Source organism: Quercus lobata, chromosome 2 (genome assembly GCF_001633185.2).
Source record: "Quercus lobata isolate SW786 chromosome 2, ValleyOak3.0 Primary Assembly, whole genome shotgun sequence".
Lineage (NCBI taxonomy): Eukaryota > Viridiplantae > Streptophyta > Magnoliopsida > Fagales > Fagaceae > Quercus > Quercus lobata.
The window spans coordinates 56,539,949-56,565,184 of NC_044905.1; the positions used below are offsets into that span (position 1 = coordinate 56,539,949).

The window sequence follows — 25,236 nt, forward strand, 5'->3', positions numbered from 1 at the left end:
AAGCAAATAAAGGCAATTGTTTAGTCACCACATCCCAGTGACGTGGGCAAATAAAACCAACAAATTAAAGCAATTGTTCGGTCACCACATCCCGGTGACATAGGCAAATAAAACTGACAAAGTAAAAATAAGCTAGCAAAGAAAAATGAAATTAGCTGGGAGGTTGAGTTGGCGGTGTCACTTCTTGCTGGACGGTCAGTTGGAAAGGCAGATCCCCACCGAGAAGCTCCTGCACAGTCGGGACACTAGTGGCTTCCATTTCCTCGGGCTCGGCGTGGGCATCGATTTGTTCGACCAGCTCCCTCATACTTGCCGTCTCCTCCTCATCAATAGCAACCGGGGCATCCTGGGAGGCAGGAGCAGGGCTCGGGAAAGGAATTTGGCCGGGGTCTCTCAGTTGTGAATCCTCGGGAACTCCCATTGCTTGGAGGGCGGCAAACCAACTGGCCTCGAAACCCATATGCCGAGCCCGAGCCACCACCGGCTCTGTGGAATTTTCGGCATCAGCGAAGCCGACATCGTACCATTTTTGCTCCGCGGCCGCCAAGCCCGCCCGGTGGTCCGCAATCTCCTAGGCGTTGGAGGTATTAAGGCTGATGGCTTTGGCTAGCTTGACCTCCATCTCATTCTGCTGAGTCATGAGCTCCGCATACCTTTTCTCGACCAATGCCCAGTTCTTCTTCGCGGCAGCAGCCTTTTTCTCAGCAGACTCAGCAGCCTTCAGCTTTTCCTTAGCCGTTTTCACCGCTGACTCCCGCGCCTCCTTCTCGCGCTCGTTCTCCTCGGCAAGCTCCCGCGCCCTGGCAGCCACAATGTGGGCCATTTGAGCGGCCTAGCAAGCACAAAGGTTAGAAAAGAAACAAAATGAAATCTATATGAAGAAGTAGATAGACAAAAGAATTACCGCAATGGTGTGCCACTCTAACCGGCGCCCCACAGACTCCTCGGATCCATCCTCAAAGGCATGCACATCCTCGGAAAGTTGTAAGGCTTCAGCCAAAGCTTGGGCAATACGGCCACCCTCACCCTTATCCCACATCCGAATACAGGCGGTTGAGGGCAATGACTTGCCGTCCAGAAGGAGCTTTGGCTCCCACGCTGGAGCCACTTGTGAGGAGGACGCGCCCCCCGTGCCAGCTTCGGTTGGCGGCTCGCGGATAACGATTCCACCAGTTGGTCGGGGAGGAGTCTGGACAGCGGCATCTCCCGGGACTGTGGAAGGTTGATCGGTGACTTTTTGCTTCTTTCGGGCACGTCCGGCCTGCGGGGAGGGTGAGGGATGAGGCGCTTGTCCCCGGCCCTGGGAAAGCGGAGTCTGATTGGGTTGCTAGGTACTGGGCACGAACCGTTCTATCGTCATCACCTTCCTTGACACCATCCTTTTGCTAGGTTGGATAGCTTCAGCTAGCAGGGCAGCCGCTTCTGTCACTTGTTGTTGAGGCACGGCGGCAGGATTCTCGGGAATAGGCTGCTCTTGCGCTTGGCCTTCTTGCTGTATGGCTTCGTGGGCTATCTCCCTGAGGCGCCGGGATTCTCGTTCCGCGGATTCGTCTCGCAAAGGAGCTAGCTCGTCCGCGCAGGTAAACCGCCGACCAAATTCCCTCGCTTCCTCGGTTGTTAGCTTTGGCGGCAAAAAGTTCACGTACCGGACGTCTATGTACGATAGCAGGGGGCTGTCAACTATGAGTGCCTGCTTGAAAGCCTGCCAGGTAGAATAAACCGGCTCCACTCCGAGGATCAAGTGCGAGGCCCGGAGTTGCCCGTCCCAATGCACGTATATCTCGGAACGAAGGACGAAGTTTAAGTCCTTGACGTGGACGGGTCTGAGGTCTTGCACAAACACTTTGCCGTCTGCAAAAGAACAGGTGACAAATTAGTCTCTAACAATAAAAATTTTTTACTCCAACAAGGAGAAAAGAAGAGGTGGAGGAAAGCAGTTATGCGAGGTGGAGGGTACAAACCCACTTCACGCCGTGTAAGAGGGCAAGGGATCTCCCCGGCAAACCAATTGCCGCGCACCCTGACGAACTCCCCGGCGGAGTTCCTGTTCGAATCAGGTAGGCATGATATCAGCCGTACCCGAGCATCTCTTGTCTTTAGGTAATAATTGGTGGTTTTGCTCCCACAGAGGCTATACATTTGGTTAATATCATGGTGGTCTAGCTGTAAGTTAAAGGTGTGGTTCAACTTACTGACACAATTGACTACCCGGTAAAAATTGGGGGGAAGCTGGTCGGGGCACAGCTCATAGTAAGTGAGTGTGTTTATCAAGAGGGGGTCTACGGGGAACCTGACCCCACATTCTAAAATGGACATCAAAGGAAAGAAGGCTGTACCCTGCCCTCGGTGGAGTTCAATGTCACTCTCATGACAGTAAGCCACATCCACGTCATTGGGAATGTTAAATTTATTCCTAAAGGTGGCCAAAGCGGCCGGGGATTCTATAAGGTAAGAGTAACCCATCTCTAATGCCTAAAACTACGAAAGTGAACTCAAAGAAATAAAGCTGAAGGAACAGGAAGGGGAAGAAAAACTTACTTTGAGTTCTAAGGAGGAAAAGAACACTGAGCAAGCAAGCGCACAGAAATGTGGTCGGCAGAGAGTAAGCACTAAAGATCAGAGGCGAAGAAAAAATGGAATAGTGTTCAGAGGGGGACTATTTATAGAGCCAAAAAGGAATGGGGGAAGAAGAAACGCCTAATCAAGCATTAAATGCGCACAGTGTACGAACAACCCAGCGAACGCCAAGCGTAACCGATTTGCGTGCCGCTTCGGTTCACGAACCGTCAGGCAATAACGATGACTGCGCCTGGCGCCGCGAAACGGCGCGTCTTTTGAGATGAATATTAATGAAAAGTAACAGTCATAAATCCCAGGCTAAAAGATTCCCGAGGTCAAAAGACCCAGGCAGCTCCTTGATTCTTCTCGGCGACCGAGTATGAATCAAGGGGGGGCTATTGTACGGCACCAAGATCCCCGGCCCATACAGGCCGTGGGCCCAATCCCAATGGTACAACGCCAAGATCCTAGGCCCATACAGGCCTTGGGCCTAGTCCCATACTGGCCTTGGAACGGGCCTAGTAGAAAGGTCAAGTTATCCTGTGCCCTCCTTGGAGCTTCCTTAAATACACTGACAAGTGTAGGGCATTGAGTTCCAAGAGGTGATCGGTAAAAGGTTCCCGGCCAAGTATACGAATCATTCCCAGGAAAATGTGGTATGCACGGGAGACTGGGTTGCCGAGCATAATCGGTCCAGAAGAAATCAAGTTCCAAGACCATAAATGCAGCACCGCCCTCTCACCTAAACATCCACTTAAATCAAATAATATTGGACCTTCAATAGCACAAACGGTGACTGTAATCATAATCTCCCCACTAACCTTGGCTATAAATAGAAGAAAGTTGGGAGAAGAAGGGGTTCAAAAAATTTGAGAGAATATAGTCAAGTAAGTGGGTATCAACTGAGCGTTGTTTTGAGTCTCTCTGCCGAGAACTACCCATAGTAGGAAATCCTCAAACCCACTACAAATAAATTGTTAGCCCAAGTGTTCTAAGGCCCAGAAGTCTTATACTTGGTTCTTACAACAGTCAAGTAATCATTAAACTACTGATCTCCCATTCAATTACCAACATCTTACCTAAATAAGTAACAATATAAACAAAATGCATCATCCTTTTTTATGATATGTTCCAACCTATATTTTGTATTCTTTAAACTAATCAGGATTAAATTAATGCAGTGCTCTACTAATTTCTTTTTTAGGAAAATCATGGCAAAGAGGTTGACAAGAATATCTTTGTAAATATGCTCTTTTTATTTTCTCTCGATTATTAGGATGAAAAGATGAGAACTTTTCTCATAGCCTAGAATCTAAAAGAAGATTATTCAACGTATTCAACTTAGGCATTAAACCGTTACATTAATCTTGATCAATAAAATATTGAGGTATTATTTTAGTGTATATGTGTATGTACAAGATGTATCACATAAATCCAATAAATTCATCTAAAGACTAAAGCAAGTATTAACTGACTAGTTATTGGAAAATATGCATTTTTTTAATAAAAAAATAGCAATTTAAAATGTCTTTTGTAAACATAATTTAAAATATCACAATTAAACATTTGATTTGGGCTTTTAGGTTAGTTTGTTTGTTTGGACAATTTTTGAGAAATGTTACGTCCACAATATTTTCATAACAAATTCTAGTTAGCAATTGTTACTAGTTTTAATTTACATATCATTAATTTCTTTTTTTACTGGTAACAATCTGCCACTTAAGATTTGTTATAAAAGTGTTGAGGACATGTTGTGAACATAGCACTTCTTGCAATTTTTTGGTTCAATCTTCAATGGACCAAAATTTTGGAGAAGTCAAATTTTATTTTTAATGGACAAATTTTTATTTAGGATGTCAAGTTTTTTTTAGAGTGGTCAAGTTTTTTTTTTTTTTTTTTTTTTTTTTTTTTTTTTTTTTTTTTTTTTTTTTTTTTTTTTTTTTTAAGGATGGTCAACAATCTATATTAATTTAGAATTTCTCTTTTTTTTAGGTATAAAATTTATTTATTTTTCTAGTTTGAGGGTGGTCCTGTGACCACCCTCAATTGTATATGGTGCCGCCCCGACCACCCTTAATTGTATATGGTGCTGCCCCGAAAAGCTAAGTTATAAGTTCATTCAACATATTCAACTTAGGCATTAAACAGTTATATTAATCATATTCAATAAAATATTGAGGTATTATTTTAGTGCATAGGTGTATGTACAAGATGTATCACATAAATCCAATAAATTCATCTAAAGACTAAAGCAAGTACTAACTAACTAGCTATTGGAAAATATGCAATTTTTTTTAATAAAAAAATAGCAATTTTAAAATGTCTTTTGTAAACATAATTTAAAATATCACAATTAAACATTTGATTTGGGCTTTTAGGCTAATTTGTTTGTTTGAACAATTTTTGAGAAATACTACGTTCATAATATTTTCACAACAAATTCTAGTTAACAATTGTTACTAGTTTTAATTTACATATCATTAAAATTTTTTTTTTCTACTGGTAACAATCTGTCACTTAAGATTTGTTATAAAAGTGTTGAGAACATCTTGTGAACATAGTACTTCTTGCAATTTTTTGGTTCAATCTTCAATGGACCAAAATTTTGGAGAAGTCAAATTTTATTTTTAATGGACAAATTTTTATTTAGGATGTTCAAGTTTTTTTTAGGGTGGTCAACTATCTATATTAATTTAAAATTTCCCTTTTTTTAGGTATAAATTTTATTTATTTTTCAAGTTTGAGGGTGGTCACCACCTATCTATATTAATTTAAAATTTCCATTTTTTTAGGTATAAAATTTATTTATTTTTCAAGTTTGAGGGTGGTCCTGTGACCACCCTCAATTGTATATGGCGCCGCCCTTGAAACCAATAATTATAACTTGTCGTGTCCTTCAACTCATGAGATTGAGCACTTTAAATCCTTACTTAACTTTTCTCCACCCCCCCCCCCCCCAAAAAAAAGAAAAAGGAAAATATAGTTAGGCCGATTGAACCTTGTAGAGGGTTAAATCAACCAAAATCCAACTACAAGAAAAATACCTATTAGCAACCAAGAATTTTTGACGAACCCAAAAAGGCCTCTCAAAAATTTTTATTTGTGATGGCAAAATAAAGCCCTCGCAAATACTTGGTAAAGTGTGAAATATTTGTGACCAACAAAAAAACTATCGCAATTATGTGTTATAGCCGTCACAAATACTAATATTTTGGAGGAAAATTTTCCCTCCATATTATTTGTGAGGGACAATTAAAAATCTTTGGCAAAAAGTGTATTGTTTGTGACAATTAAAAAAAACCGTCACTAATACTAAATTATTTGTGAGGGATAGGATCGACCTTCACAAATAATCATTAAAGTGTCAAAAATTTTGAAGAGAAATGTTCCCACCAAATTATTTCCGAGGGACAAGAAAAATCCCTTGAAAAAAGTTTCTTTTTTGTGTGGGTTAAAAATATGCCCTTACTAATACTAAATTATTTGCGAGGGCCACGATTGACTTTCGCAAAAAATCATTAAAATATTAATTTTTTTTGGAGATAAAAGTTATTCTAAAATTCAAAGAAAAATAAAAAGAAACGTATAAACATATAGCACTTTGTATTCTTTAGATGATCCTTTTGTTTACAGTCTAAAAAAAACCTTTTATATACATCCTATATAAGAAATGTCTGTCCTTATTTTCTAAACAACTGTACCCATAAAAAAAATGATAGTACTTTCAACTTCAAAATGGTAGCCTAAAATTCAAGAATTTCAGCCTTTTGTACTCTCTCTCTCTCTCTCAAAAGTGAATAAAAATTTATTCCCATTAAAATAACCGCTAAAAGATGAGTTCAAAGATCAAATGGTAAATTACATTCGATTGGCATGAAAATTGGCATCCATGTTAAGAACGTATAGAACATGTAATCTAATGGTTGGGTTTTCAAAATATAAATTCAATAATAAGTTAGTGGGTGATGTAATATTTTTTAGAGTTACAACACGTGTAACTTGAACCCAACACTATATTTCTTAATTCAATGTGAATTTTGACAAATCTACTGTTAGATTACATTATCTTTATATATTTTTCATACTTATTAAATTTCAAGGTGATTAAATGTTAATTGTCATGTCATCAATCAATTGTTTAAATTCAAGTTTTTGTAGTTTAAAATAATGCATAAATGATAAGTTTATAGATCAAATGATAAATTATATCCGATTGACATGAAAATTGGCATGCATGTTAAGAACATATAGAGCATGTAATCCAACGGTTGAATTTTCAAAATATAAATTCAATAATAAGTTATTGCGTGGTGTAATATTTTTTAGAATTACGTTAGGTATAATTTGAACCCAAACCTATATTTCTTAATTCAATGTGAATTTTGAAAAATCTATCGTTAGATGACATTATCTTCTTATATTTTTCATACTTACAAAATTTCAAGGTGATCAAATATCAATAGTCATGTCATCAATCAATTGTCTAGATTCAAGTTTTAGTAGTTTAAAATAATACATAAACGATGAGTTTATAGATCAAATGGTAAATTATATCCGATTGACATGTATGTTAAGACCATATAGAAGATGTAATCCAACAGTTGGATTTTCAAAATATGAATTCAATAATAAGTTATTGGGTGGTATAATATTTTTTAGAATTACATCAGGTGTAACTTGAACCCAACCCTATATTTTCTTAATTCGATGTGAATTTTGACAAATTTACCTTTAGATTACATTATTTTCATATATTTTTCATGCTTACAAAATTTCAAGGTGATCAAAGATCAATAGTCATTTCATCAATCAATTGCTTAGATTCAAGTTTTAATAGTTTAAAATAATATATAAAAAATGAGTTTATAGATCAAATGGTAAATTACATCTGATTGGCATGTATTTTAAGACTATATAGAAAATGTAATCCAACAGTTGGATTTTCAAAATATAAGTTCAATAATAAGTTATTGGGTGGTGTAATACTTTTTAAAGTTACGCTAAGTATAACTTAAACCCAACTTTATATTTCTTAGTTCAATGTGAATTTTGACAAATCTATCGTTAGATTACATTATCTTTGTATAGTTTTCATGCTTACAAAATTTCAAGGTGATAAAAAATCAATAGTAATGTCATCAATCAATTGTCTAGATTCAAGTTTTAGTAGTTTAAAATAATGCATAAAAGATGTGTTTATAGATCAATTGGTAAATTACATCCGATTGGCATGCATTTTAAGACCATATAGAAAATGTAATCCAACGATTGGATTTTCAAAATATAAATTCAGTAATAAGTTATTGGGTAGTGTAATATTTTTTAGAGTTACGTCAAATGTAACTTGAACCCAACTCTATATTTCTTAATTCGATGTGAATTTTGACAGATCTACCGTTAGATTATATTATCTTCATATATTTTTCATGCTTATAAAATTTCGAGGTGATCAAATATTAATTTTCATGTTATCAATCAATTGTTTAAATTCAAGTTTTTGTAATTTAAAATAATGCATAAAAGATAAGTTTATAGATTAAATGGTAAATTACATTCGATTGGCATGAAAATTGGCATGCATGTTGAGAATATATAGAGCTTGTAATCCAACGGTTGAATTTTTAAAATATGAATTCAATAATAAGTTATTGGGTGGTGTAATATTTTTTAGAATTATGTCAGGTGTAACTTCAACCCAAACCTATATTTCTTAATTCGATTTGAATTTTGACAAATCTACCGTTAGATTACATTATCTTTGTATATTTTTCATGCTTACAAAATTTTAAGGTGATCAAAGATTAATAGCCATATCTCAATCAATTGTCTAGATTCAAGTTTTAGTAGTTTAAAATAATGCATAAAAGATGAGTTTATAGATCAAATGGTAAATTACATCCGATTGGCATGAAAATTGGCATGCATGTTAAGAATATATAGAACATGTAATCCAGTGGTTGGATTTTCAAAATATGAATTCAATAATAAGTTATTGGGTGATGTAACATTTTTTAGAGTTACAACATGTGTAACTTAAACCTAACTTTATATTTCTTAATTCGATGTGAATTTTGAAAAATTTATGGTTAGAATACATTATCTTCATATATTTTTCATACTTATAAAATTTCAAGGTGATCAAATATTAATTGTCATGTCATCAATCAATTGTTTAAATTCAAATTTTTGTAGTTTAAAACAATGCATAAAAGATAAGTTTATAGATCAAATGGTAAATTACATCTGATTGGCATAAAAATTGGCATGCATGTTAAGAAAATATAGAGCATGTAATCCAACAGTTGGATTTTCAAAATATGAATTCAATAATAAGTTATTGGGTGGTGTAACATTTTTTAAAATTACGTTAGGTGTAACTTGAATCTAAACTTATATTTCTTAATTCGACATGAATTTTGACAAATCTACCGTTAGATTACATTATCTTTGTATAGTTTTCATGCTTACAAAATTTCAAGGTGATAACAAATCAATAGTAATGTCATCAATCAATTGTCTAGATTCAAGTTTTAGTAGTTTAAAATAATGCATAATAGATGTGTTTATAGATCAATTGGTAAATTTCATCTGATTGGCATGAAAATTGGCATGCATGTTAATACCATATAGAACATGTAATCTAACGGTTGGATTTTCAAAATATGAATTCAATAAGTTATTTGGTGGTGTAACATTTTTTAGAATTACGTTAGGTATAACTTGAACCCAACCCTATATTTCTTAATTCGCTATGAATTTTGACAAATTTACCGTTAGATTACATTATCAATCAATTTTCTAGAGTCAAGTTTTAGTAGTTTAAAATAATGCGTAAAAGATGAATTTATAGATCAAATAGTAAATTACATCTGATTGGCATGAAAATAGGCATGCATGTTAAGACCATATAGAACATGTAATCCAATGGTTTGATTTTTAAAATATGAATTCCATAATAAGTAAGTGGTGCAACATTTTTGAAAATTACGTCAAGTGTAACTTGAACCCAATCCTATAAAGGTAAAGTAAAACAGGTTCGGCAAATCAGGAAGTAAGATCCACAGGCTACGTCTCAGAGGCCATCTCGGCGGAATGGTGCTCAACTGTGGGGGTTTGGAGATGAATATCTTCATCAGGAGGGCCGTTAGTAGGGGGTTGCTGGTGGCTTCTGTCCCGATCATTTCCACATGAGTGTCAATATGCTCCACTAGCTCCCTCAAGTTATCTGTCTCCTCCTCATCATTTGGACCTGCAGGGTTCTGTGTGGCTGGGGTAGAGTTTGGAAAGGGGATCCAGCCAAGGTCCTTCAGAAGGGAGTCCTCGGGCACCCCTAAGGCTTGTAGGGTAGCCATCCAGCCCTATTGGAAAGACAGCTACCGAGCTTGCATCACTACCGGCTCCACACTCCTCTTCGCATCGGTAAAACCCTCGTCATACCACTTGCTCTCACAAGCTTCCAGGGCCACTCGCAAACCAGCAACTTCCTTGGACAAGGTAGCGTTCAAGCTTGCTGCTTCGGCCAGCTTCACTTCCATTTCATTTTGTCGCGTCACCAGCTCCGCTGATCTTTTCTCTGCTGACGCCCGAGATTTCTCTGTAGTAGTGGCCCTCTTCTTGGCTGACTCAGCAGTTTTTGTTTTCTCCTTAGCCATTTTTACGGCCTCTTCCCTGCCAGTTTTTTCCCTATCAACCTTCTTGGTAAGGTCCTTCACCCTCTCGTTCAAGATATGGGCTAGCTAAGCGCCTGTTAGAGATAACATTATTCACACATGGTAACTTAAAGGAGCAATGAATAGGCAATAATAAGAATATGCGTAAAAAGTAAGTGTGCAAAGGAAGAGAAATTATCGCGATAGTGTGCCATTAGAGTCTTCTCCCCATGGACTCATTGGTCCCATCAGCAAAAGCGCTCATGTTCTCGGGTAAAAGGAGACCGTGGACCAAGCTTTGGGCAACACGGCCTCCTTCACCTTTCTCCCATGCCCGAACGCTTGCACTTGCCGAGAGGGGCATGCCATCTAACTCAAACATGGGTTGCCACAACTGTGCCGGTCTAGAGGATGAGGCCACATTCGTTCCAACCAGGGCCGGGGGCTCCCGAATAGTGACACCCCGAGATGTTTGGTTGGAGGTTTGCACCTGAGCCTCTCTCGGGTTGGTGGAGGATAGGTCGGCAACCCGTTGTCTCTTACGTTGCTGCTCAGAAGGAGGAGGAGGTGGAGGATGAGCGGGAGGAGCCGGGACACGCCCTTGAGGTGGCTGTTGCTACTAAATGGCCTGACTTGCCCTAGGAATAAAATGGTTGACGGTCAAGGTCTTTCGAGTTACCATGTCTTCGGGAACAGAGTGTGTCCTAGAAGAGTCACTAGATTCTGCGGCTTCTTGTGCGACAACTTGAACAGGAGCCTCGGGTTTTGCTGGTACAACTTTATGCTGAACGACCTCGTGAGCACGTTCTTGGAGATATCTGGATGCTACTTCGGTTGCTTCGTTCCTTATAGGCGCAAGTTCATCCAAACAGGTATATCGCGGGCCGAGGTCTCGGGCTTCGCCTACGGTAAAATTGGGAGGAAGAAAATTCATATGCTGAACATCTATGTAAGAGAGGAGCGGACTATCAACAATAAGGGCTTCGCTGAAGGGTTGCCAAGTAGAGTACACCGGATCTATGCCGAGGATGAGGTGAGACGCACGGAGTTGCTTCTCCTGGTGCACAAAAATTTCAGACCTTAGCACAAAGTTCAAGTCCCGAACATGAACTGTTCTGATGTCCTAGGTAAACACTGAACCGTCTGCAGCAAAAGAGGACGAGTTAGAGTGAGGGTAAATAAAATAGTTACAAATGGAAGGGATACAAAAAATTAAAGGTTAGAACGAACCAACTTCACACCGTGACAAAGGGGGAGGGATATCACCAGCAAACCAATTGCCGCGCACCCGGATATATTCCCCGGCAAAGTTCCTATTAGAGTCTGGTAAACATGAAATTAGTCGTACACTTGTGTCTCTAGTCTTTAAGTAGTAATTTGATTTCTTCTTTCCACATAGGCTGTACATGTGGTTTATGTCATGATGGTCTAATTGCAAACCAAACGTTTGGTTTAGCCTACTCACACAACTCACTACCCAGTAAAAGTTAAGGGGAAGTTGGTCGGGACTCAATCCATAGTATCTAAGGGTATTAAGTAAAAGCGGGTCAATAGGAAACCTAACCCCGCCCTTTAGAACAGACATCAACAAGAAAAAGGCCATGCTTGCCCCTCTGCGGAGGGCGATTTCACTTTCATGGCAATACGCCATCTCCACATCATCAGGGACGCTAAAGTTTTGCCTAAAAGCGGCTAAGGGCGCTCCGGCATTCAAAAGATAAGCAAAACCCATCCTAAAGCCTAAAAATCAGAAAGAGCTCTGGGGAAGGAAATAAAAGCAAAGGAAAGGGGAAGAAGACTTACTTCTAGCGCTAAGGGAAAGGAGGATTCTAGGTTTGTAGACTGGAACGCAGGTGAATGCTCAGCAGAAAGAAATTTCAGAAGAGCAAAGAATGAAAAGTGAGAAGATGGATCATGATGAACTATTTATAGGAGCTAAAGAAAATGAGCATCGGTTAATGAGCAATAATTAACATTAATTAATAGTGATGAAGTAAAAGGGGTGACCTTAGAAATACCCAGAGCAATCAACACGCGTGCCTCGGTTTGCGAACTGATAAGTAATGATGACGGCAGAACCAGAAGGTCTGAAGCAACATGCCTTTTGAGAAATGCATTAATAGACCACTGTAACCGCCCAAAACGCACCCTTTGGATTTCTCGGGCAAGCTCCTGCCTCTTTGACTCCTTGATTCGTCCTCGGGAGCCGTGAATGAATCAAGGGGGGCTATTGTACGACACCTAACGCCCAAGTCCATTTGGGCCTTGGGCCATGAAATAATGATATGGGTCGGGGTCCCAACCTCCGCACCGTTAAAAACCCCGTCCCAAGCCCACAATAACTATGAGTCTAAACTGGGTGTTGTTTGTATACTTGAAAAGCGGACTGCGGATGCCCCGCTCGCATACTGCTCAGGAAATCATTCCCGGGCGATATACACATGCTCGGTCATATCGCCATTTGAGTGCTTGGCAGAACCCTAGGAAACTCCGCTACCGAACACATTTGCTGCTGTGGGAACCATTTCCAAAGCCACTTGTACCTAAACATCCACTTAAATTGATCAACATTGGACCTCTCTTTGCACTAGTTAGAAAGATAATGATGATCACCCCATTAACAATGGGCTATAAATAGGAGAAACAAATGAGGGATGAGGGATGGAATTTTGGGAGGAGAAACGAGAGAGAAAGAGAGGGTCTGAGAGGAAGAAAACGTAGAGAAAGAGAGAAAAGTGATCTTATTGGGTTCCTAAGCCTAGAACAACCCAAGGTAGGATACCCAGACCCATCATACAAATAAATTGTGAGCCCAAAATGGCAGTTTGGCCCAGCAAGCCCGTCTTTGGAGTATACAAACATATTGAGCACCGAAACCGACTTGTAAGGAAGGGACACCGAACCGACCGATTGCATTCGGTTTCGGTTCTGTTCGATCGGGTTTTTGTGTTTGGGATGTGAGAAACAAAGGCAATAAAAAAAAAGAAAAGAAGAAGATTTTTTTTTTTTTTTTTTTTTTTTTGCATCAAATAGAGATATTACTGAAAGACCAAAGCAGTACAAAAACTAACAAGAAAAGCAAGACCAACACAGACCCTGTTTTCAACACAAAATATAGAGCAACACAGCAAAAAAACATAAAATAAAAACTAAGATTAAGCCACCATCTACAACAAAAGGTAGCAACGACAGAGTTTCTTTAAAACAAACATCACGAGATGACATAAAACTCATGGAATCCAAGTACAAGCATGGGTGATTTGGGATGAGAGAAACAAAATTAAGAAGACATACCCATAGCAAGAAATGAAGAGAGAGAATCGGTGCTAGAAGAAACGAGAAAAATAAGATGCAAGGTATTTGTTTGTGAGATGTAGAGAAAATTGGGGGAGGGGATACGTGAAGGCTCGAACTTGTGAACAAGTGGCCAAAACACATGTCATTCCACTAAGCTACTCACTCTATCATGTTTTAAACTTACATAAATATCTGTTCAGTTGATTTCGAGGTGAAAAAATTAGCACCGCCACCAAACTGAAAATTGAAAAACTCTAAAATTGCAAATCGAAACTCAATCGAAGTAATGGAAAACTACTCGAAACTTGAAAATTTTGGTCGGTCCATTTGGTTGGTCAATTATTCTTACACCCCTAGATGTTAGAATATTCATATTAACTCATGTAAAAATTTATGTTTTTAAAAAAAAAAATAAAAAACTACTATTTTATATTTTACATACTCACTTTTCAAAACTCCCAATATTAAATTATCTATACAATACTACATTTCATTAAAATATCAATTTATTTTGATTTTTAAAATTGTTCATCTTTCTTCATATATAAAAACAATCATTCTTTCATTCTCAGAATACATAATACATAAAAAAAAAAAATAAAGATACTAAATATAAAATAAATAGTGTCACTGTACCCCCGTGCTTACACAATTTTACCTGACCTAAAATACGGGTAATTTTTGGTCAAAAATGAAAAATATGTAAATTTGACACTTTTTTTACCTCTGTTTATTAAGCTGTATAACTGTAAACTGTTCCTGATAAAGATGATTTGATTAAAGGTTTTTTTTTTTTTTTGGGGGTGAAATAGCGGTCACCGGTGGTCGCCAGTTATCACTTGCCAATTACAACTCACTCACTCACTCACTCACTCGTCACCGAACGTTTCTGTCTCTCTTTCTGTGTGTGTGTGTGTGGTTCAGCGCATTTGATACAAGATATAGGAAAATGGGGTCATGGCGGTGGTCCTCCACCTCTGCCTTTTACCCCAGCTACTGCCGTTGTCACGCTCCTCTCTCCCTCCATAATTTTTCATTTTCAACACCTTCTTCTTCTTCTTCTTCTTCCAAGATTTCTACTGGAATTAAGGCTAGGCTTCAGCTTCAACACTACAACAAAAAAACCACCACCAACAACAACGTCAAGAACAGGAAAAACTTCACTGGTTTCAAAGATATAATCGTCAGATGCACCAGCGACACAACCAACACCGACTTGGAAGAAAAGCAACAAGAACAAGAAGCTGTTGGTTTTGATTCCGTGAGTACAGGACAGGACAATAATAAAGCCGTTGCTATCTTAGATGAAAATTCTAAAGAAGAAGAAGGAATATTAGAATTAGTATGGGAATGGGCAGTGCTAGTTTCGCCATTCTTCTTCTGGGGTACAGCTATGGTGGCCATGAAAGAAGTGATTCCAAAGTATGGCCCTTTCTTCGTTTCCGCCTTTCGTACCATCCCAGCTGGCTTTCTCTTGATCGCATTCGCGGCTTCGCGTGCTCGCCCCTTTCCTTCTGGACTCACCGCTTGGCTTTCCATCACTCTCTTCGCTCTTGTTGATGCCGCTTGTTTCCAGGTGATCACCTTTACTTAATTTGTTAATAAAATTTGCTTGCTCTTAGTAATGACATATGGTAGTGATGGTGGACACAGGGCTTTCTTGCTGAAGGGTTACAGAAGACATCGGCTGGTTTGGGTAGCGTATGTTTTTCCACAATTCACACTTAATTGTTGTTTCGTTGAATTTTTACTACATTTCTATTCATTTTGAGGTTGTCACTTTTATTACTCACACATACACACACCAAAGGTTGTAACTGTTAATATATCCAACTTTGGTCTTTTGTCCTGTAAATTATGGGTTAATAATCAATTCTTAGTTGCCAAGAGCCTTGTAGCTCAATTGACATTTCCTATGTATCCTTCCCTCCTCCATTGTAACTTTCGAAAAAAAAAAAAAAAAATCAACTTTTGGTTTTTCTTTATTGTTATTACTGCTACTTTGCTATTTATTTTCAACTATCTTGTGTTTTCATATCTAATTGTTTCACAACACGTCTTGGTAAGCATTTATAGAGATATGGATTCAAACACTTCTTCCAGGGGACCGATTACATGGATAAATTTTTTTTGGAAGAAAGCAATTCCTCAGGTGGTATAAATTAAAAGTTAAGAGTATTTAAGGGACATAAATTTCCTTACATTTACCAGTTTTGGTGAAAAGTGAATATATAGGTTTTTTGTTTGCTTTGGACCAACTACATTTTCCAAAATGCAGGTGATAATTGACTCTCAACCTTTAACAGTGGCAATACTTGCGTCTTTGTTATTTGGTGAGTCCATTGGGTTTGTTGGAGGCGCAGGGCTTGTACTTGGTGTCATAGGACTTTTACTCCTTGAGGTAAACATTGATGTTCCTTCATGTAAATGCAAAATGCTTTTGAGTTTAGGTTTCTTTTTTCAATTTGTCTATTTTGGCTTCAAATATCTCCTTTAATTGCAGACTACTCATAGGAGGAGTAGTGTTAAGCATTAGGAAACTCTAATTTAGGTAACTTTGGTATGTTGTTGTTTGTGCTACATTGATCTTTTTGTACTCGGGGAGATACTTTGGTATTTTTTTCTTTTCTTTTTTGGGAATGATGTTTTCCGTTTGTTGTTGGTATTTGTGAATTTGATTGATACTCTGTATGGTTTGCAACTCAAATTCATCTATTAACCGAATATCTCGTGACTATGAATTGCGGTTTATACCTGCTTTATTCTTAGTGCATATTTATTGGTTTGTTCATGATTTCAGGATAAGACATAATTTTTTTTTTTTTTTTTTAGGTTATAAAAGTCCCTAGTTGTTGGTAGTGATTCCTTGTTTTGGTCTGTAATTTATCAAGACTTACTGTACTAGATGAGTATGTAATGGGGGTTTTGTCATGGAATTTCCAAAGGCAGAGATTGTTAAGATTTATATCGGTAATATTGTTGACAATGTAATATGAAAAAAAGAGTTGCAATACTTGGTCATTTGTTGAGGAACAAGTAAAGGTTGTAACTGCTTGAAAAAGTACAATCTGCGAGAGCTCACTTGAGTAAACTCCTTTCTTGCTTGAACAAAATTGTAATGCTCACTCGAGCGAAACAACAACTCAACCCAAAAGTGTGTCTATCCCTCGCTCAAGGGAGAAAGTCCGACATTATTTTCCAAGTTCAGTTTGAAAAATAATCACAAAGATTTTGAAGTTGCTGTGGTAATGTCAACAAGTTGTCTGCTGGGTCAGTAGAATTTAATCACAAAGATTTTATGAAGTATTCTGTAAACTCCTTTGTTTATAGTGAATTTCCTTGTGGGGTACATTATCATTGGAGTGGTTTTTCCATTGAAGAATCACTTCTTTGGTTTTCCACTTTTACCAAATTGCAGTATACTTTGCTTTATTGCTTTACTATTACTATGATTGAATTTGGTAATTGAGATTGGATTGTTACTTGTGCTTGAACTTAAATATAGATTTACTGAATTTTATTAGTTAAGTCACATTGTGGTCAAAATAGAAATTTCAAACACTTACATGATGTGTTTGAACTACTTTTGGAAGTTCAATATACTTTTTCAAGGGTCTAACCAGGGGTAATTGAAAGTTAAAAAAAAAACGTGTAAAACACCTTTGAACGTTTAGACCCCCAAATTACAACTTAATCAATACAAGCAATATGTCAAACAACTAGTGTGCGGAAACTTAACATATGCTATAATACGAAATTGATTAAATACTATCTAAGCCATAACAGATTAAAATCCACAGCAGATAAATGAAAAGGCAAAGATAGAGAGGAAGGAAGATGCAAACACAAAGACAACACGCGATGTGTTATCGAAGAGGAAACCGAAGCCCTCGGCGTAAAACCTCTCCGCCGCCCTCCAAGCGGTAAGCAATCCACTAGAAAATACAGTTGGGATACAAGGACAGCAATAGACCCTCCAAGCCTAATCTACCCAGTGCACCTAAGCCCTCCAAGCTTCTTGCTCCAACGAGGTTGCGCCGAACCTTTTTCTTTTCTAGCTTCCCAGATTCCGCTACTAGACCGTAGCATCAACCAATGAAGATCGGTTCCTTCCTAACTGCTTCCCAGAAATCCAAACAGCAGTCTCACAATGATGATGATGGTGATAACCTGGTTTGGTATAATGCCTCTCAAGGATTTGACAATGGAGAGGAAGAGAGTTGAGGAATTTGAAGAGACTCTAAGGTAGAGATTGTGGGTGAAACAATCTGGTTTTTCTTTAGGGTTTCTCTCTCAAAATTCTCTCTGGAAGCACTCTTTCAATCGTGGGTAAAAGGGGTATTTATACTGGAGTGGGAGAGGAATGTGAAACGTCAGGTTTTACAAAACAGGGGTGGCTCGCGGCTTGACTAAGTCGCGAGATCCAGTCGTGAGATAACCGTATGGCCAGTTGTCCTGTTTTGTCCTGTAGTGCTCCAGCTAGCATGACTGTTCATCTTCCAGCATGCTTGGCACGTGTGCTGCTTCTGGAGCTTGCAGCCGCGAGTCTCTGTTTTCTTGCACACTCTTGAGCAATCTTCACTCTATCTCACTCACTACCCTTACATCAAACCCACCTAAATACAGGGTTACTAAATGCTGAATTACAAGCAAATTTGGCACGGAATAAAGCCAATTAGATGGTTGAATAAATTCAACCTTACAATCTCCCCCTTTGGCTATTCCATGACAAAACCCTAAAACAGACTCTAGACTTAACATGTGAGTTGGGAACAGTTGAACAAAACTCACTTACACCTAACTCTAGAAGCTGTGAAGCACTTGAATCATATGAACATAATAGTCCTGAAACACAACAATATACCATGATCATTGTAAGCAGAAAATTATAAAATGTATATGAAACAGGCAATATGTGATCAAGCAAAGATGGAGTTATGAAACAAACCATGGCTTGATCAACCAAGTGAACACCACAAGGTAGTGATCACAGTGCTCATTCACACTTGGAATGAACACAAGGACATACAAGTTAACAAGCACAAGGCAAGACACTTGTATGTTCAACACTCAACCAATGCATATCACACAAGGCATATGCATCTAGGAACAATCCTACAAGGGCACAAGAGTGACAGTACATAAACCAAAATGCAGAACATTTAGATTAAAGTACTGATTTCAACATAGCATAAAGGCTGCATTAAGCAAGGTACATACCATAAAGCCTACAAACTATGCATAAAACATAAACCCTAAAATCTTACAAAAGCACATGGGTACAAAGCACAAAATACTGAATATAAACTTAAACAATATAAATTAAAAGTGCTTAAAATTTCTCCCCTTCAAAGTGAAGAGAAGCTGTGATGCACTTGGAACATATATATACTTGTATCCTGAAACACTTGCACAAAACACATTAGACCCTCAAAGTAAAGCAAGTAATAAAAGACAAGTATAATATAACAAGTATAGAAATGACTACAATGATCACATAGCAAAGCAAATGATCATCAGAACATGCATTCAATGAAGCATAATAACATAGGGATATATGCATGTCCAAAGCACAAACATGATGCAATGAGAACACCAAAGCATAGCACAAAGCACCATAAAGCCAACAAGAAAACAAACAGAATAAGGTTTTCTAGTTAACACAATGTCTTCTCCCCCTTGGTATATGCATCTCCCCTATGGAATATCTCTCCCCCTACAAATGTGCATGAGAAATAAAATTTCTCCCCCTAAGGATGTGCACAAGAGTCATATAGAAATGACAAAATACTCCGAAACATTCTCTAGAGTATACTCTCCCCCTTTTTGTCAGGAATAGACAAAGGGTCAAGAAGAAACGAGGGCAAGAGATGAAGGTATGAACAATGCTAATGATGCATGAGGGGAGCAAGATGAATGAGAAAATGAAGTTCAAACCCATGACAAAGTAAAATGCTACAAAGCATAAGACAGACATGACATACTAGGATGAAGAAGCAAGGTATAGACCAATGCATGACAAGGGTAGCAAAGGTGTGTGCAAGATGTGGCTAAGTGCAATGCATGACCAATGCATGAAAAATTCACATGTTGGGTAAGGTGTGTTAAATACACAACCAATGAACCAAACATGTTCCTAATGAGGAAACATGAGAAACCCCAAAGTTTGGTACTCATCGGAGTCCAAACAAGCGAGAAAATGTCTAAGAGGCAAACACAAAGACAACACGCGATGTGTTATCGAAGAGGAAACCGAAGCCCTCGGCATAAAACCTCTCCGCCGCCCTCCAAGCGGTAAGCAATCCACTAGAAAATACAGTTGGGATACAAGGACAGCAATAGACCCTCCAAGCCTAATCTACCCAGTGCACCTAAGCCCTCCAAGCTTCTTGCCCAACGAGGTTGCGCCGAACCTTTTTCTTTTCTAGCTTCCCGGATTCCGCTACTAAACCGTAGCATCAACCAATGAAGATTGGTTCCTTCCTAACTGCTTCCCAGAAATCCAAACAGCAGTCTCACAATGATGATGATGGTGAGAACCTGGTTTGGTATAATGCCTCTCAAGGATTTGACAATGGAGAGGAAGAGAGTTGAGGAATTTGAAGAGACTCTAAGGTAGAGATTGTGGGTGAAACAATCTGGTTTTTCTTTAGGGTTTCTCTCTCAAAATTCTCTCTGGAAGCTCTCTTTCAATCGTGGGTAATAGGGGTATTTATACTGGAGTGGAGAGGAATGTGAAACGTCAGGTTTTTACAAAACAGGGGTGGCTCGCGGCTTGACCTCGCGGCTTGACTAAGTCGCGAGATCCAGTCGCGAGATAACCGTATGGCCAGTTGTCCTGTTTTGTCCTGTAGTGCTCCAGCTAGCATGACTGTTCATCTTCCAGCATGCTTGGCACGTGTGCTGCTTCTGGCGGCTTGTAGCCGCGAGTCACCCGCGAGTCCCAGCCGCGAGTCTCTGTTTTCTTGCACACTCTTGAGCAATCTTCACTCTATCTCACTTACTACCCTTACATCAAACCCACCTAAATACAGGGTTACTAAATGCTGAATTACAAGCAAATTTGGCACGGAATAAAGCCAATTAGATGGTTGAATAAATTCAACCTTACAGTAATGTTGGGCAGTGTCTAAAGTACCTAGTTCTTTATCAGTATTTCTCTGTTCCTACTGGCTTGCTCAAGGATGATTGATTAGTTGCACCAAAGAAGGGGAGCCTACAATTGGGATTTATGATTTTGTGTTTAAGCTAGAGGAGATGACCTTTCAAATTAAAGGTATTTAACAGTGGGAATAACCATGCTTATGAATGATGTTCAGTTTACTACTTGTTAAACAAACTGTTATAAAGTTTGGAAATGGAAGTGTGATGCAGGGAAATATAATGGGCTGTAATATGAATTAGAACTAGATGGAATAAGAGTTCATCCATAACTAACTCACATTTATCACATGCTAGAATACAATTGTAATGTATTAATGACATGCTATATTTAATATAGCACATGGCTTCTAATTCTAACAACTTTCTAAAATCTAGCAAGTGCATGTGCCATGTCACTCCGTGCCACATCACCACACCATGTCAACATCTTCCATGTATTACATTTCACTCCTACATCAGTGTCTGTTGGAAGTGATTTATCAGTCTACTATGAAATTTGTGAGCTTAAGTGACATAGGTATTGTAGGGTAAGTTTATAGAGAACAGATGTATAGTGTTTGGTGGGCAAACTGAACCAAACATTGAGTACAACACAATGGTGGGGGAAGGAAAGGCTCAGCGAGTGTCAGACTTCCTATGGCAGGGGTTGGGTGAGGTTGTTGTGTGCAAGCTAATGAGCTGGATAGGGGGAAACAAAGCATGAAAGCTAATCAAGATCTTTTGGATTGATGTGAAACCTCACTTATCACAACATAGTGTCCATTTGGGACAAGCTAAAAATTTCAACTTATTTGCAATTTTAGCTTATTTTTGCTACTATTTATGGGTCCCATTGCATTTTTTGGTGCTATTTATGGGTCTTACTGTACTATTTAGCTAACTTTTACCTTTATATACAGTACTTTTAACAAAAGTTTTTAGTTTCAGCTAAATAAGCTGTTTCCAAACAGACACATAATGTATCATGGTTTAAAATGCCAATGAAATAGCCAAGCAATGGAAACAATATCTAGATGTTGAGGCTTGATGTGAAGCCTCACACATGACCAAATAAATTTTAATGGCCCTCCGTCTCTTATCTTCCTGAAAAGAGTGTTATAATGTGTCATAGACTGTTGGGAAATGATTGTATGGTAATAATTTGTGTCTTGGTGGTGAGCGAACGCTGGGTTATTGTTGGTATGAATAATTATTTGCTAACTAGATAGTGCGGTTGGTTTTCTCTTTGATATTCTCTCAAGGAGGTGAAGAGAGAATCAGATATGGCTTTCGTGAGGGTGTACTAAGCAGCCATTATTTTGATGTCTGCTGTGCAGCAGATCCACTCTTCCTTTTGTTCTGTAAATTAGATTGGGTCAAATTCCCTCCCCTTATTCCCTTGTCCAAGCGAAATGCTCAATGAAAGCACCCATCACTTCTCTTCACTTTTCACTTATAGTACATGCAATGTATCGTACAAATTTTTGTCACACTTTTCTCTTAAAATAGTATAGAAGAGTTTCATAACTTTTATTTTCTAGAAATCTATTGACTTGCAATTTATTGCTTTAAAATGATGCTAAGCTTTGTTGTGCAGGTATCTGCAATTTCTTTTGATAGCAGTAACTTTACGTTGTGGGGAAGTGGGGAGTGGTGGATGCTTCTTGCAGCTCAGAGCATGGCAATTGGCACAGTCATGGTCCGCTGGGTTTCCAAGTACTCTGATCCTATCATGGCAACTGGATGGGTAGGTTCTACCATCTCACTTAGTAATTCACTCATATCTTAATCTCTGATAGTTAATCCCAGCATTTTTTATAGTACCTTTGAAACTTTGATGGATCCTATTTGAGCATTCTTACCTTTAATAGTAAACAAGTTTAAAATTTTAACTCTGAACTTAGTTTGTCTTTCGGTAAATACAAGCTGGTGTTAAAGATTATAAATTGACTTATTCTACTCCTGACTCAAGATGTTTTGGAGAACTTATGTTTTTCCTTTCTTTTTTCTCCCTATAAGTTTTTATATCATTGAGAGTTTTGATTTATACATGGTTAGCATCCTTTTTTATTTATTTATTTATTTATTTTTAATTTAGATTTTGATGGGCTTTGTTTCTTACCTCTTTAATTTCTATATTGCATGTGACTCATGATTCTAATCATCAATTATAATCATAAATCTCATAATAAATTTGTGTTTGGGAAGTTGTAGCCTGTAGGATGTTCCAACTTTTGGTTTAAATTCTCTGGAGAAAAAAAATAGAGCTTTGAGAGAGTAACACAAATTATTTTGTTGCAGCACATGGTTATTGGTGGCCTCCCTCTTGTGACATTCTCCATTCTTAATCATGATCCTGCTGTCACTGGGAGTCTAAAGGAGTTCACTGCTAATGATGTTTTGGCACTCCTGTATACTTCCATTTTTGGAAGTGCTGTAAGCTATGGTGTATTTTTCTACAATGCAACAAAAGGTCATCTCTAAATTTCTGTTTTAGTTTAATCTTCTCAATCTAATTTCATATTGAAACTTAGAATTCTACTTTTCATTACTATCTTTCCTTAATTTTGAGAACAAAGTTATTTTCTTCCCTTACGGTTTACATGTCCCCCACAACACACCCCCCCCCCCCCCCCCAAAAAAAAAGTTATTTATTTATTTTTTCTCTTATGGTTTGTTTTGGACTGTTAGTTCCAAGTTGAATAGAAATTTGAAGTAGTTTGTTTGTATAAAATTTTTTATTTATTGGTGTAGCCAAACTATTTATCTAGTGGAGTACAGAAGATAATAGCTATTGAATACTTGATTGTAACATTACTCTTTTATATACAAACAATTTATTTTACAACTTTAATGATTTGGCAAATAAATCTACCTATTTATAATAGGTTCATGGCAGAATGAGTGTTAAGGTTTGTACAATGTTTCACATTTAAGAATCAGACAATCAGAGGTTAAGATTTACACTGGTACTTTACATCTGTGAAGGTTAAAACTGTCATTGTTTATGATAAGAGTATGTAGAATGAGATGCATTGTATTATCACTCAAATGCATAAAATTATCTTATTTCCTAAGATTATTTTGTAAATATAAATTACTTCCCTATCTTTTGCTTCTTGAATAACATCAAGCCTACCTAGTTTCAATGCTTATGGCTATGAGCATAAACTGCTTAGCCCATTAGGGGTGAATACCCCTAAATACCTGACAACTGGTTCTAGCGGGTAGGGTCAATTGTCGTAGGTTTTATTAGTGAGGCAAGTCCAAAGGCTCTTCTTTAGAAAGGACCCCTACGTTATCCAAAAAAGGGCTTCAATGGTAATCAACCAAAACTTGTATCAATAACATCCCTTTTTTTGGAAATTTTACATGGTAACGAAGTTTATTTTGAGTTGTACATAACTTCCCGCACTTCTGATGAGTGTACTTTGTTCACCTTTGTCTCAAGCTTTTTTTACATATCATAGTGGGATAAAAGTTATCTGTGCAAAATATTAATAAAAACTGCAAGCAATTTTATCATTTGCCCCCTTTTTTGTTTTTATCTATTTAATAATTATCAGCTGATGTTTAGTCTCTTGTGTTCACATTACACTTATCTAAATTTGATTTTGAGCTCCTAGTTGGGAATTGATATGAACTTGCTAATGTATTTCAGGTAGCCTGACAAAGCTGAGCTCCCTTACCTTTCTAACCCCAATGTTTGCTTCAATTTTTGGGTAAGGTCATCCAACTGTATGGAAGATGAACCTGTAATGCTATCAAATTTTTATCTAATGCAAAGTGAACCACACCAGCAATTGATTACCAGTGATTTTTTTTTTCATTTTCTTATTGGTATTTCGTAATTAGCTTTCTAAAAAAAATTTGTGCTCTATTTGTTTGTAATTCCAGGTTTATATATCTTGGTGAGACCTTCTCACCCTTGCAACTAGTTGGGGCTGTTGTTACTTTGGTTGCAATATACATGGTTAACTATAGGAATGTTGTGGAATGAAGCATGCCTATGATCAATATGGGTCAATTTAAGATTTGAATGAAAGGAATGCAATGCGCATCTGAATGCTGTGGAATGAAGCATATGATCAATATGGGCTGATTTGACATTTGAACGAAAGGAAATTAATGCTCGTTTGAAGGCTACCTCTTGATCCTCATGACTTGGTTTGGAGATGTTTGTAGTATGTATGAATATAAACTTGGATACATATTAGAATGAATCAATAAACCATTCAAGTAGTAATGCAAACCTGTAAATATGGTTCCCAATTCTTGTCAATTTCTAAGCTTTAGTGAGGATTTAAAAGGTTGGAGCTATTATCTCAGAGCTATGGTATCATGGTAGATTGCTTGTGGAAAGCCCATGTCAGCCCCAAACCCTAATTGGGGATTAGTTATTTCCAGTTTTGTTTTTCTGGAGAAGGATCAGGGTATAATATGCGCTCAATTTGTGACAGAAACTAGTATTGAAAATCATTGTGTTGAAAATGGCTCAAGTCTTTTGTATTGATTTGGTGTATGATGTCGATTGGAAGTAAAATACATTTTGAGATTGTTCAACAGTGTTGAAATTTTAATGTGAATT

The 25,236-nt window shown here is 37.8% G+C and overlaps 1 protein-coding gene across 2 annotated transcripts; it reads left to right on the forward strand.

Annotated features, from left to right (window-relative positions):
- Positions 1 to 14,383: 14,383 nt before the first annotated feature.
- On the forward strand, positions 14,384 to 25,034 carry LOC115975935 (WAT1-related protein At3g02690, chloroplastic-like). Of its 2 annotated transcripts, XM_031096993.1 has the most exons (7): positions 14,386 to 15,081; positions 15,159 to 15,206; positions 15,784 to 15,906; positions 22,246 to 22,395; positions 22,950 to 23,121; positions 24,310 to 24,370; positions 24,546 to 25,034. In XM_031096993.1, exons 1-7 carry the CDS (start codon positions 14,455 to 14,457, stop codon positions 24,646 to 24,648), a joined length of 1,284 nt encoding a protein of 427 aa, XP_030952853.1. In that variant the 5' UTR covers positions 14,386 to 14,454; the 3' UTR covers positions 24,649 to 25,034. The 2 variants fall into 2 exon arrangements, with proteins under 2 accessions (XP_030952854.1, XP_030952853.1); XM_031096994.1 differs by lacking the exon at positions 24,310 to 24,370 and having other exon boundaries at positions 14,384 to 15,081; positions 24,546 to 24,695.
- The last annotated feature ends 202 nt before the right edge of the window (positions 25,035 to 25,236 follow it).